The 13,743-nt window shown below is 36.0% G+C and overlaps 1 protein-coding gene across 1 annotated transcript in view; it reads right to left on the bottom strand.

Annotated features, from left to right (window-relative positions):
- LOC145298627 (jouberin-like) overlaps window positions 1–13,743 on the bottom strand; it is a 146,611-nt gene that overhangs the window by 97,770 nt on the left and 35,098 nt on the right. The window contains exons 7-11 of the mRNA XM_080144333.1: window positions 12,772–12,841; window positions 8,659–8,869; window positions 6,069–6,164; window positions 5,083–5,176; window positions 2,858–2,953 (exon numbers count right to left, since the gene is read on the bottom strand). Coding sequence (XP_080000459.1) covers window positions 2,858–2,953; window positions 5,083–5,176; window positions 6,069–6,164; window positions 8,659–8,869; window positions 12,772–12,841 — 567 coding nt within the window. The remainder of the gene's footprint in view (window positions 1–2,857; window positions 2,954–5,082; window positions 5,177–6,068; window positions 6,165–8,658; window positions 8,870–12,771; window positions 12,842–13,743) is intronic.

The raw sequence follows: 13,743 nt of genomic DNA, 5'->3' as shown, positions 1-13,743 counted from the left end.
TATAAGAAAAAAACTACAAAAGTTCAGTTTATAAGAAAAAAACTACAAGTTCAGTTTATAAGAAAAAAACTACAAGTTCAGTTTATAAGAAAAAAACTACAAAAGTTCAGTTTATAAGAAAAAAACTACAAGTTCAGTTTATAAGAAAAAAACTACAAGTTCAGTTTATAAGAAAAAAACTACAAGTTCAGTTTATAAGAAAAAAACTACAAAAGTTCAGTTTATAAGAAAAAAACTACAAAAGTTCAGTTTATAAGAAAAAAACTACAAGTTCAGTTTATAAGAAAAAACTACAAGTTCAGTTTATAAGAAAAAAACTACAAAAGTTCAGTTTATAAGAAAAAAACTACAAAAGTTCAGTTTATAAGAAAAAAACTACAAGTTCAGTTTATAAGAAAAAAACTACAAGTTCAGTTTATAAGAAAAAAACTACAAGTTCAGTTTATAAGAAAAAAACTACAAAAGTTCAGTTTATAAGAAAAAAACTACAAGTTCAGTTTATAAGAAAAAAACTACAAGTTCAGTTTATAAGAAAAAAACTACAAGTTCAGTTTATAAGAAAAAAACTACAAGTTCAGTTCATAAGAAAAAAACAAAAGATGTTTATTTTTCCTTGGAGATTACAAGTCGTACTCGTTTTCCCAAGCTGAACAGCAGCTTTGCAAAATGAGATTTTTAAACTAACACAGATATTCAAGTCCCATTAGCACAATCCTTTAGCTAAGAGCTCTAAAGGTTCACCTTGCCCGGAGAGGTACAACTGACCATGAGCCCTCGGATAAACAAAGTGCCTCTTCTACGATACAACTCCAATTCTGCCTCTGAACGCCAGTTTTGACTGTCTCTCTTTACATCTCCTGGAGTCTTTTTGTTAGTGGTCACCATTCTACCACTCAAATATTCACTAGAGATAATGGTCAGACAGTGTCCATTCAAGGATGTTTATCTGGAGCCCATCTAGGAAAATCACTTTTCTGAAGGAGGTCGATTTCAACATGATTTCCCATTTAATGAGATACTTATTTTATTTCAAACAAAGAAAACATCTCTTGGGTGGCTGGACTTCATCGAGAGATATTTTTTCTTTTTTTTCTTGCGCCAAACATCTATCACGCACAACATCAAATGCACTCCCAAGACATTATGCACAGCGTATGCTCACAATAAATTGGTTAGATGTTCAAATATCAGACAGGCTCTGCTTGATTTACGAAAGCCGGTGATTCATTACAAACATCATGGTTTGCGTCACTGGTCTATTATACAAAAGGTAGTTGTCTGTGTGAATGTGTGTTTGTATATCTAGCTAAAAATAATAACTGCAAAACAAAGACCCAAAAAGTTGTCCTAGATGAATAATATCCCAAGTTTAAAAATAATTATTCATTCTTGGAGGGCTCGCAGGGGGGGGGGATAGTTTTTCGGCATTATAATTTTTCTATAATTTAGAAAGAAAATGTATACTCATTACTTGAGGAATCTATTATATATGTGTGTACGTCAAGCTAGAGAAGAATGTGCTGGGTGGAGGAAAAAGAGGGAGTTGGGGAGAAAAAGGAAGAGAGATGGATAGGAGAGAGGGAGGGAGATGGAAGTTTTAATAGAAATAGATTACTTTTATCCCAAGCAATACCGGGTAACCCTACTAATATTCATATAAAATAACATCTTAAAATTGAGGAAGATTTTTGGAAAAATATTTTCTTTTCCATTGCACGTTGGATGATTCTATCTATATACATAAAGCGAAAATGTGTTTGTGTGTGCACTTTTTGTGTATGTCTGGCAAAGACTTTTGGAGGGGAGGGGGGGCATGCTCACTCATTCTTAAAACTTTTTATATACTGTCCAAATCATGATATATACGAGTTACAAATGGAGGTCGCGTCTATCTTTAATTTGCCCAACTTTTACACGCTATTTTCAAGATTTTTTTTAATCTCTGCGTCTTTTTTTCGCTATTCATTATAAAAAGGCGAAACTGAATCTGTATCAGCAGTTCCCCGGCACTCGTGGCAGGGATGGGGGAAACCGTTTATATCAGACAATTGCTATTCATTGGGACACTCCCCTTTTTATAGGGAGCTGGTTTCTCCTACCCCAACATCTTGGGAAAACAAACAGCCAAAGTTGGGGAAAAAAAAAATAAATAAATAACAGCCTCGCAGTGAAAGCTGACTGCGAGATATGTCTGACCAGGTTCAATCCTACCTACCTACCAAAACGTCCAGAAAGGCAATTAGGTTTGATTAATGTTGGGGAAACCCTTCATATCAGACAATTGCTATTCATTTGGACACTGCCAGAGCTCCCCTTTTTGAGGGGGAGCTGGTTTTCCTCAACATCGTGGGGAAACAAATATTGTGAAAAGCTAAAAGCTTAACTGGTCTACAGCCAGACTTAAGTGCGTGATTTCATTTTGCTATCCGCTATGGTGTGATGGTTGATATCGCTAAGTTTGAACACTGATTTTCCCCAACATCGTGGGGAAACAAATAAATAAAACGTCAGAAAGCCAGATGTTCATTCACTTAACTATCCATTTCTGCAAGTCAACTTTTTGATTGGTATTGCTAAATTTGAACGCTTTTCACTTTCTGTCGCATCATGGCCTAGCAGTAAGATGTTAGGTTTTCTTTCACTTTCTTTTCCACTTTTACGTCACAGGTTCGAGCCTGCCTGCCTACTACTACTGATTTTTTTCCCAAACACCACCTACAAACACTCGTGCAACGCCGGAAACCCATGCTAGTCTTTTTATAAAAGGGATGTCAAGTGATGGCGTACATACAAACATAGAATGGCCTTAGCAGTGCAGATATGAAAAGAGATAAAGAGGAAAAAATAAATATTTTACCTTGAGGAAAGCCCAGGCGATTTTGTACCAACCAGATTCGTGCTTTTGTTTTGAATAACGTAGACTGGCCTGGTTCATTCCCACAAAATCCAGAATCTGAAAAAGCAAACTTTGCTTTATTAGTACGGTTACAATGTATACGGAAAGAGGAAGAGTTTTGCTATACAAAAAAGAAATACGTATTTATTTCACAAATAGGACAATGTATGAATCCTAGTGGCATTCATCCTAGAGGGGTTGAACAGGGTTCTTCCAAAGGACAAAGCGTCAAGGGAATATTAAATTCACAAGAAATCCCCAGTCACAGGCATATCCCAGTTGGAGGAGATGACGAAGCAGTTCTTGCGGAGAGGTGTCAACATCTTCCTACATACAATGTCTGATATTCCTAAATGGTCACTCACCTAGTACTGATCAGACACAACATTGCTTAACTTTTGTGATCTAATGAAAACCAGTGGGTCAATATGATTATGCTGTATACAAAGCGAACAATACAAGTTTTATCAAAACAAAAAAACGTATTAAAAGGTATTTTGCTACTCCTTATTAATATGCGTACTTAGGCATCCTTTGAACCAGACAAAACTCAGCATTCAGCTCAGATTTTCAAGGAACATCAACAGGTTGACATAACAATCACAGCATCACATGCTGAATTTCAACTCAACACGCATATGCATACATGTACCCCGAGCAGCAGAAGAGGATTGCGATACCAATTGGAGGAGGAAAAAAAATCCACCATTTCTTACATGCAATTCAGGGAGAATAGAGAAGACCTAAAAAAAAAAAAAAATGAATTTGAACATCTTCACACAACAGCTCCAGACACCGGACGCCGTAATAAATTTTTATCAAGTGAGGAAACTAATGGCAAAACTGATAAAGTGTGCAACTTGCAGTCACGAGTGCATCCTAGCAAAAAGAGGGAGCATAACATGGCTGGAGATGTAGCAATATTAAATGGCGACGGAGGACAGCAATCCAGACTGCGACTTTCTTTGCAAAAATCATGGCTGAAAATCGCATGCATTTGAGGAAAAAATTGGTAGCGATCCATTTGTCTCCATTAATGTATATTGTACATTTTTTTCTTTTCTATTTCCTCTTTTTTATTCTTTCTTTTCTCTTACTCTCCTCTTCGTTTATTTACATCATATATTTGTTTTCATTATTCTTTTAATCTTCTGTGCTGTTGTCACTACCACTATCTATTCCACTCCTCTTATCATTCGCTGTTCATCTCATCATCTAAAACATTCAATGCGCAAACAAGCAAAAAAGATTATCAGGGATTTTGCATTATGAAATGTAATAGAAAGAAAATATAGTATAAGAGAATTCCACAAGCCTGCAATCTTAGTAAGAAGATACTGGAATATGAAGCTGTACTACAATGAGGCATTAAAACAGCAAATTGATGGAAACCACTAGACCAATACATAAAACGAGCTGGAACAAAGGATGCAGAGAATAGATCAGACAATTCTGCAGAACACATACCATAATAGTATTTATAAAACTCTGTCTGTCTGTCTGTCTCCATATTTTTAAACTCTATCTCTTCCAAAACTAAAAGTCACAGAGTGGCGCAAGGGGTCTGCAAATGATTGGATTTTTTATGGATCGTTCTTTTATGGGTCTTTAGCCAATTAAAAGAGTTTTTAAGGGATCAAAAAGAGTTTTTAAGGGGTGAAAAATTGTATTATACATTTTGTACATTTATGTTAGTTTATTTTTAATCACTTCATATGCATGTCACGTTGGTACAGTGGTAACATCACCAGCTTTGAATGCTACAGTTTTGATTTCGGTTTCGATTCTAGCTGATGGCACCCAAATAATTTTTTTTTTTTACTTTTGAAATCAAGATTCTATAATAATATATACGAAATCTGAACAAATTAAAATATCATATTTAAGCATATTTTATGACCAGGCAAAGCCCCCTCCGCCCGTTAGTAATATCTATAGAAAAGACTGAAACTAGCACCAGCACATTTGTGGTAAAGATGCAGAGAAGAAGAAAGGGTGAGGGTCAATTAAATTGTAAATACATTTTTTTCACATTATCTCAAATGGATCAGATAATCACCAGCTCAAATTGTTTATAGAATTTTATAGCTTCTTTTGTATTATAATCTTTATTTTAGTTCAAAGTTGAATAAAAGACCAACAAAAAAGTCGCCAAATATATCAAACTCAAAAGAAATCAAACGTACCTCAAAAAACAGGATAACTTTTGGTTGTGTTTGGGCAAAGTAATTGAAGTTTTCATTGAATAAAAGAATATCTTCCCAAACTGGAAGAGTGGATCTGAAATCAAAACAATTAATGTATTATTCTTCACGTTCAGGTAGGAATACAGAATTCTTAAACAAGTATCATTGTAAATTACAGAAATGGTTCTGCAGTGTTTATGGGTAGTAAATGGATAACACTCAATGCTGTTGAGACTAAGCTTCTTTGGGGTTTGAAAGAATAGTGGTGTGGACATCACGACTGAATGAAAAGCGTGGAGTTGAATTTTTTGCTGATCAGGATCTAATCAAGTTCTTCAAGCACAAGTTGAAGGTCAAGATTAGCTGTGATAGGAAAAGATTACATCGCGTGGCATGTGACAGAAGATGGGTCAAAATAGCGAGCTCGTGTGCACGAAGAGATGTCAAAGTTAAGTATGTTTTCCCTGCCTGAGCATCGCGCACATGGTTCCAGGTCTTGTCAGACCCCAGACCCCTTGAGGTTAGCCCTTTGTCTATTTTAGGTTCTTAGAAGAAGAGCACTCTGATGGCAAAAAATGCTTAGGCAGCTCCATCTGCATTCTCCAGTAGAGGTGCCTGAGGAGATTAGCAATAAATTAACGCCTTCTCAAACCGGTGAGAAGGTAAAGCCTAGGAGAGTGGACCTACTAGAATTGCACTGGGCCATATCTCAACCAAAAAAAAAAAAAAAAGCCACCTCAACAATGGCTTAAACTCAGAAAATGATAGAATAAATTTTAGGAACATCACAGCACAAAGGCAGCATTTTTTGTCAGTGTTTCTGCTCGTTGAATCCTGAAAAGTAATCCTACTCAAAGAATACTGATAATGAGGGGGTGACTTCATCTTCCCCAAAGATCATAAATTGCAGCCTCACCGCCAGATGAAGGTTGAGATCAAACATTGGCTCAAAATATTATGAGAATTAGGAACAAAAAAATACTCACTTATTTTGCTTGAAATCAAATGGTTGTGTCATAATGGGTAAGATGTGCTGAACGCTTGCATTTTTGCTCTCATACAAAGACGTCACAGCTCTGAGACTGCAAGAAAAAAATTATGATGATGGTTGGTTGTTTTTGCTTTACGGCATATCAACCCTTTTCAGGTTATTTAATGCCAAATCCAAAGATTCGGAAGAAAAATTTTTTAATAGAATATATTTGTTGTTTTCAAGTCGGTTTCTATTTAACTCATAGTTGGGACCCTAACAGGTACTACCACTCCGGGTCAGAGTGGACCTGGGAGCAATAACAATTAAAGGGTGGCTCCATACTCCCCAAAGCCTGCAAGCTGGGGCCTCACCACTGGATATAGTTTAAGGTCATATCCAGGACCAAAAAAATTATGAGTAGTCATAGAAAAAGATACAGCTCTACAAATACACCACAGAAAAAACAAGAGAAATGTAAAACTATTGGCATCACTTAAAACATTACATTGAAAATAAATACATACCATGTCAGGCCACAGGATATTTCCCCTTCAGTGACGCTACTATATATGGGGGGGGGGGTAGGCGCTTGGCTTTGCCCGGGCGTAAACTACGCTTAAATATGATATTTCAATTCATCCAGATTTTGTATTTATTATTAGAGTCATGATTTCAAAAGTAAAAAAAAAAAGTATTTAGGTGCCATCAGCTAGAATCGAAACCGAAACTGTAGCTTTCAAAGTTGGCAACATTACCACTGTACCAATGTGACACGCATATAAACCAATTAAAAATTAAAAATAAACTAAGATGAACGTACAAAATGTTCAATGATTTTTTTCAATTTTGACTCATTTTTTACCCCTTAAAAACAATTTTAACCGACTAAAGACCAATAGAAGAATCATTTGAAGCCCTTAGTATCACTTTGCAATTTTTAGCCTCGGAAGAGATAGAGTTTGAAAATATGGAGACAGACAGGCAGACCAACTGACAGGCAGCAGGCAGACAGATTGACAAACAGACCGACAGACAGGCACGCATATAGCCGTTCATATATTAGATTTCTAATTATAGATTACCCAATTTGCCACATCTGGGGAGGTGCTGATAATAGTACTTTGTTTGCCCTGACAGGGTACAAAACTCTCTCTGAAATCCAGTGGGTGAGGACCTTTTTGTGCCCTTACTTCATCTTTCTCACAGAAGAGATGTTGCGAACCTATCTCTGCTCTATTGTTATTTTCATGGTAGGTACTCGACTGAGCTTTAATCTATGATCCCTTACTCTCCATCTGTACCTAAAACTAAACAAAAAAAATTCCAAAGCTGGTTTTTGACCCTGCTAAAGCAGAAAAGGATGCTCTCAGTAGCTCCCACCCAGATATGGTAACAGCACTTGATCTTTGGATGTATTTGGCTCTTATACAGGTAGAGGCTTGTGTCAGTAGTGAGATAATTTCGTAAGTGGTAGAATGATCTAACCATTTTTTCAGTGACCTTGCCTTCTATTTGTTTAACAATGTAAACCTGAACAGACATATAATTACTTAACCATTCTGTTCTACAAAAAGTCTTATCACCATATTATCGCACTACCTTCATAACAATCTTGATAATACTGTTCATGTCAATTATCAAATTTCATCTCATCATGCCCATCTCCTTAACGGGAGAGAAGTCAAAATGTGAAATATTAAGGACCCTATTTCGATGGTGATTAAGTTAGCTAGTGTGAACTTTGAGAAGGGTGACACTGAGTACATGATAACCCAGATCTATAAACCAGATTATTTTCCAGGGATGAATGAATGATGGGTAACATAGATTTGAGGCAGGGGGCAGCAGGTTAAACGGTAAGCAAAACAGGAGTTGAACGATGACATATCACATTTTTTAAGCTGAGATAAAACTAAGGTTGTCAAATCAGTCTGCCATGGAAGCTGTACAAATAGAGTCAATATCAATAATGTAGAATAATCAAAGTGGAATCTTACCTCACGCTTCTGTCTACATGTGTCACTCAGTTCAGTAAATAATTAGCTAAGATAGCATTAGTTTTTCTCTTTGGAGTTAATTGTCTTGAAATAAAATGATTTATGAAAACTTTCAGTGAACATCTCCTTGTGTCTTTCCTTGTTGGTTGTTTTACAGCAGATTATTTAACGCTGAATCCATTAATTTTGGAAAATTATTTTTTATGCGTTCAGTTCTTTATATCTTTAAATATTTATTCATGGTGTTTGGTTTGATTGTTTTTGTTTTTGACTTTGCAGAACATAATTGAATTTTGCAGAGAGAAAGGAAAAAAAAAAACAATAACATCAATGTCTGCTGCATTTTTGGTCAGGAAGCTAATATCTTCAGACAGCCTGATCAGATAGCACCAGATGTCCTAGCAGGTATTATCACTTTGGCCAAAATCAGAGCGAAAGCAATGGTAACTAAGAAGCAACAGATAGGAAGATCATCAACCGCTTAAGAAACATGGCAAAGAGAAATAGCAACATCAGACAAGGCACTAAAAGACCCACATATAAACACCCCGAACATATAAAGACTACAGGAAATCTTACAAGAAAAGATAAAAGGAGAAGTTTTACCTGTTTTGCTTGTTGAGATATTGGCCAGTTTCTTCATTCACAATGTGTACGCGTACCAGTGGGTGGGCAATGTGGTAGTTATTCTTTAGTTTATCTGTTCTGTGAATGGTAATTGCAAGAATGTTGCCTTCATCAGGAATATCAGGAATTGTCCCCACCGGCAATTCTTCTGGACTGTTCTCTTCTTCGTTCTCCTCAATGTCTAAAGATTCTGACAAAAATAATTCAGGCACATAAAAAAAACTGTATTAAATATTAATTAGCAATGGAATGCTATGTAATGTTGTTGAATTATTGTTACAACTTCATTGATTATTTTTGTTAACGCGTTAAAAGAAAAAGAATGGAAAAGAAAAGAGTGCTTGCAATAGAATAAGTCCACAAATATGGACAAAGACAAAAAAAGCAAAGAAATCCTGTTTGAGGAGAAAAGAGTTCACGTATGAGTACCATACACAGGTGTTGAAGTCAGAGTCCAGTGGTAACTAGGATGGATTTTGTATCTTCTTGTCTAAGTTGAATTCAAAGCCAAAGCCCCGGGGCATTCTATTATACCCCAAAAAAGAAGTTTTCAATATTGGTTTGAACCATGTGGAATTGTTGGTACTGTGTGTTGTCCAAAAAAAAGAAGTAAGCTGTGTGTTAATCCATTTTTATAACTTCTATCACATGCAACTTGCAATGGCTTTTGATTGGGCAAGCCAGAAAGGAAGTTCAATGTCCAGACTAATCAGCATTGAGCTTATAAATCAAACACAAATTCAAATTTGTAAATTGCAAACTGTTGCTATCACCACAGTATCTCTTTTCTGGAAATACAGGGTGAAACAATAAAATTGTTGCTCTAGAAAAAATAACATGATTCCATTTCCATTTGATTAAAACCGGTTTTCTTTTTTTGATGCAGACCATCTACTAGTTGGCCAGTTGTGTACAAATACCAAGAGTGAGAGGAGCTTTCTATCATGTCTGAAAGTGACACAATGTTCAACGAGCAAGATCGGAGATGCACCTCTGTATAACTCATGCTCTCTACCGATCCAAGTTATGACAATAGGACCATTGCCAGCACCCTCAAAATGCAAATCCGGATGGTTCAACACTAAATAGGCACAGCTCAACAAAGTTTCCGGCTACACTTATGGTCTTTGGTGTGGTTTCAAACGAGGGCCCAATTATGTCACCTCACATTTTCAAAGTCAGCTTGAAAGTCAACACCAAAGTGTACCTGGATGTGCTAAAGAGTGTGATGATCCCTAGTGCAATCAGGTGGCCACTGGCAGACCATGCATATAACAGCAGGACTCGGCGCTGGCCCACAAGTCCAAAGGGACCCAGGCTTGGCTTAAGAAGGAGTGCTACGCATTTGTACCTTTCTCTCACTGGCCCCTCTCCTCCGGCCTGGACTTGCTGGACTACTTTGTTTGGTCATACATTGAGAACATCACCAACATGACATCCACAACACTAAAGTCAGCCTGATTGTTGCCATCTGCCAAGTATTCCCCGAGCTCCCACCGGCGCTTGTGAAAAAGGCATGCTCCATACTGTATCTATGTGTGATTGAGGCTGAAGATGGCTACATTGAATAAGTGTCAGCTCTACTACATAATCAAGTTACCTTAATTGATTTTTTCAATAAAAGTTTTCAAATAAAGCTGTAGTGTTGTTTTTTTTAGGGTGACAAATTTATCGTTTCACCCTGTATATATCTCTGTTGTAGTTGACAAACAATGAATATCGCATACCACAGTACACTCTTTAACCTTTATCCTTAAGTAGCCTCTGGGCCTTGATAAGTGAATATTCCTTTGTAAAAAAAAAAATTGTGCTGCTGCTATGTATAAAACCAAACATCTGTCTATTCTATACTGATGACAAACAGTTAAAGGATACACTGAAAATATAGAAAAACAATCTAGAGATGAAGGGTTCGATGGTGAACTTGTTTAAAACCAAAGTGATGGCGTGTTGCTTTGGTATACAATTCCTAAGGGGCACTGATCGGTATCCTTGCCAGAATAGTTAGAAGAAATGCAAAACAGTGTAAACTGCGCTTATTGTGGGTTCACAAAAAGTGCAGTGACCTGAAGGTTAAATTAGCTCTGAATCCCAACTTCAAGTGTAGAAGATGCAGAAGACAGGAGCATCCTATTGACGATCATCTCCACAAAGAGATGGCATTAGATGACAATATATTGGAGAAAGCAGACTCTTTCTGCTATCTAGGAAGCAGATTAGGTGAAATTTTGTGAGTTGTTGCCTCTGATAACATCACGTGTTGTCCCTCTCTACATCTGAGGTAAGTTGCACAGCAGCTGCGTCTGGAGCATCATAAGTAAATGCTAAGCTCTCATCCCGCTCTCTTTCTCTCTCTTGCCTGACTGCAACACAATGACAGATCCATAATTAGATGAATCTGCAACGTGAATTGTGACCAAACATGACACATTAGGTCAGCGGATTTGTTGAAAGCACTACATTTATCCAGCTTAGACGTTTTCCTGAACGGATTACGATGGTATGGTCATGTTGAACATTGATCCTATTGAATAAATTGTTGCAGAAGCATGAATTTTCAAAATCACGGGAAGATTGGTCAACTAAAAAAAACTTGGAAGAAAGTGATTAGATATATGGAAACAGTTAACCTGCTGAACTGTAAGAGTGAGCGTGTATAATATCGAAAAACATTTGTGTCCTGAACAAAGGAAAAGCAATGTAAAATGTAAAAAAGAAGAAGAAATATGTTTTCAAACCAAATATAGATATGATTTGCCAGGTTCAACAAGTTATTGGGCAGTATCTGTAGAATCAACTCTGACCTCATAGCTAGTCAATTAGTTAGTTTGACTTAGAGAGAAACTGGATTTTAGTTTCGTGACAAAATGTGTAAATTAATGGATTGAGACACTTTTCCTCTATTTGAGGATGGTTCATGAGAAGCAACTCCCAGCTAAAGAAAAAATAAATATCTATTACTTCAGTAAATAATAAATATATACAAATTATCTATCTATCTATCTATCTATCTTGTAGGAGCTTGGGGATGTTCATCTAATTCCATTTTTTTTTAAATTATTTTGGGTCTTTGATTTGATCCTGGTACTTCATTTGGTATTATTTCTCGTTTGGTTTAGATTGGGATCGTTGGTAAGGTTTTTCAATTTCTAATCTTTTTGGCTTGTTTTTATTTGGTCTTTTTCATTTTCTGTTTCAAATATCTTTGTTGCTTCTCGGTTTCGATTAATTCAAATTTGTTTTCATTTGCCATTACTACTATTTCTGTTTCCTGTATTGATTTTTCGAAGGAAGTTTTGTTTTTTGGGGGGTGAAGGGTTATTGGATTTGATAGCAGTGATGAATAGGTTTGGCATTTGTTGTTGTTTGGATTGAGGTTTTCTTGGCTTGTATCTCGAGTTTCATCCATCTGGGATTTTCCTTTAGGTCATATTTAATTTCACATCTGAGTGTTGAACTAGTTAAATTTTTCTTTTTTTAATAGTGACTTTAGTTCTATCACAAGTTCAGATAAACTGCTTTGCGCTTTTTCTCTTGTTATTTGTTGTTCTAGTTATATTTGCATATGTTGATGATTCTAGAGAACTCCCAACTTTCTTGTTTCTGGGTATGGTAGGTTTTTGGTGCATTTGATTGTAGATATTATTTTTCTTTCTTCCAGACTTCACGTTCTTTTAAGTCAGCTGCGTATTTCTTGTTAACAGTTTGCATATTTTAATGGAAATTCACAATTACTGTGATCTCTAATTTCGCCAGTCTTTACATGTTGGTGGTTTGGTACATCTGTTTTTGTGATGTCCAAATTTATGGCAATAGTGGCATCATAGCAGGTTTGATATGTAAACTTCTACTTTTCCTATTTAGTATCCAATTTTTATTTCAGCAGGAGATTTGGGGGTGTTGAAATTTAGAATGTAATTGGTTGATAAAATCATTTGGTTGTTATTTTTATTCCTTGCTTACTTAAGTTTTTTTTTTTCATTTAATTCAGCAAACAAAGCGAGGTTGAGGGAGGACCTGGTTAGATATACTGCCCCATACCTGCTGATGCATTCGCTGTTAGTAAAAAGTTTGTAAAAATAAATAGCTCACCTTCTTTCTTAGGTTTTCTTTTCTTTGGAATTTTCTTTTTAATTTCAGGTTTTGGCGAATCAGATTGTGCCTATAATTAATAGTGAAACATGATTTTCCTATTATATTTCATAAATAAATAATATCTAACACATTAACGTTTTGTATCTGATTCAATGTATGTACAAATAGCTATTCCTTTATATGTAACAGTAAGGGAGGCAATTCTGTACATATTCAAGCAAATACAGGCATCAGCAGCAGTGGACTTGAAATATTAGGTGCTCAACTGAGCTTCAATCTATGCCCCCCTCCCCACAGAACATTGGAATCAGACACTCGTTTATCTACAACAACTATCAACAATTTTCTTTATTCTCTGTGTCTAAAACTAAATGAAGATTTTATGAGCAAAGTTTCTTTACCGTAACTACTTGTCTGTAGAACAAAATACCATGGCCTGCTTTCCAGCTGACTATAACATGGTTGTTTTCAAGTCTAATGTAAATAAATTCTTGCTGGGCCATCCTCTTAAATAATCGAATTCTACCCAACTTTCAACCATTATCGATCATCACAATGTTGTCTCACAGGCCACCTAACACTCATTAACCCTTATCCTTGAGTGACTGTTGGGCCTTGATAAACAGTTACCCACCTACCACAAAAAAAGAGTACAGTTATGTTTTTTTGCCAAGTTGATCATTGGATTTTTAAAGTCAGGCTCAACTAGCAATCTGCCTACATATCACTATTTTATTCAGGCTAGCCTATTTTTCATTAGTTTCTCCACCATGCTATTAGCATGAATATATTTTATTTCAATCCAGTTTTTTTCTGAAAATGTTTATTCGAACTAAGAAAATGTTAGGGTGGAGATAAACTTTTGCGTTGTGAAATTATGTTTCATATATCATTATTTACTTTTCCCAGCATATACAGTAATACTATTTTTCTGCAGACCGACATTAGCTTATTTTTACAAATGGTTGC

Source organism: Euprymna scolopes, chromosome 2 (assembly GCF_053919585.1).
Source record: "Euprymna scolopes isolate OS-2025 chromosome 2, ASM5391958v1, whole genome shotgun sequence".
Classification (NCBI taxonomy): domain Eukaryota; kingdom Metazoa; phylum Mollusca; class Cephalopoda; order Sepiida; family Sepiolidae; genus Euprymna; species Euprymna scolopes.
Note: the sequence above shows the minus strand (reverse complement) of the source record. Positions and strands in the feature narration are given on the sequence as shown.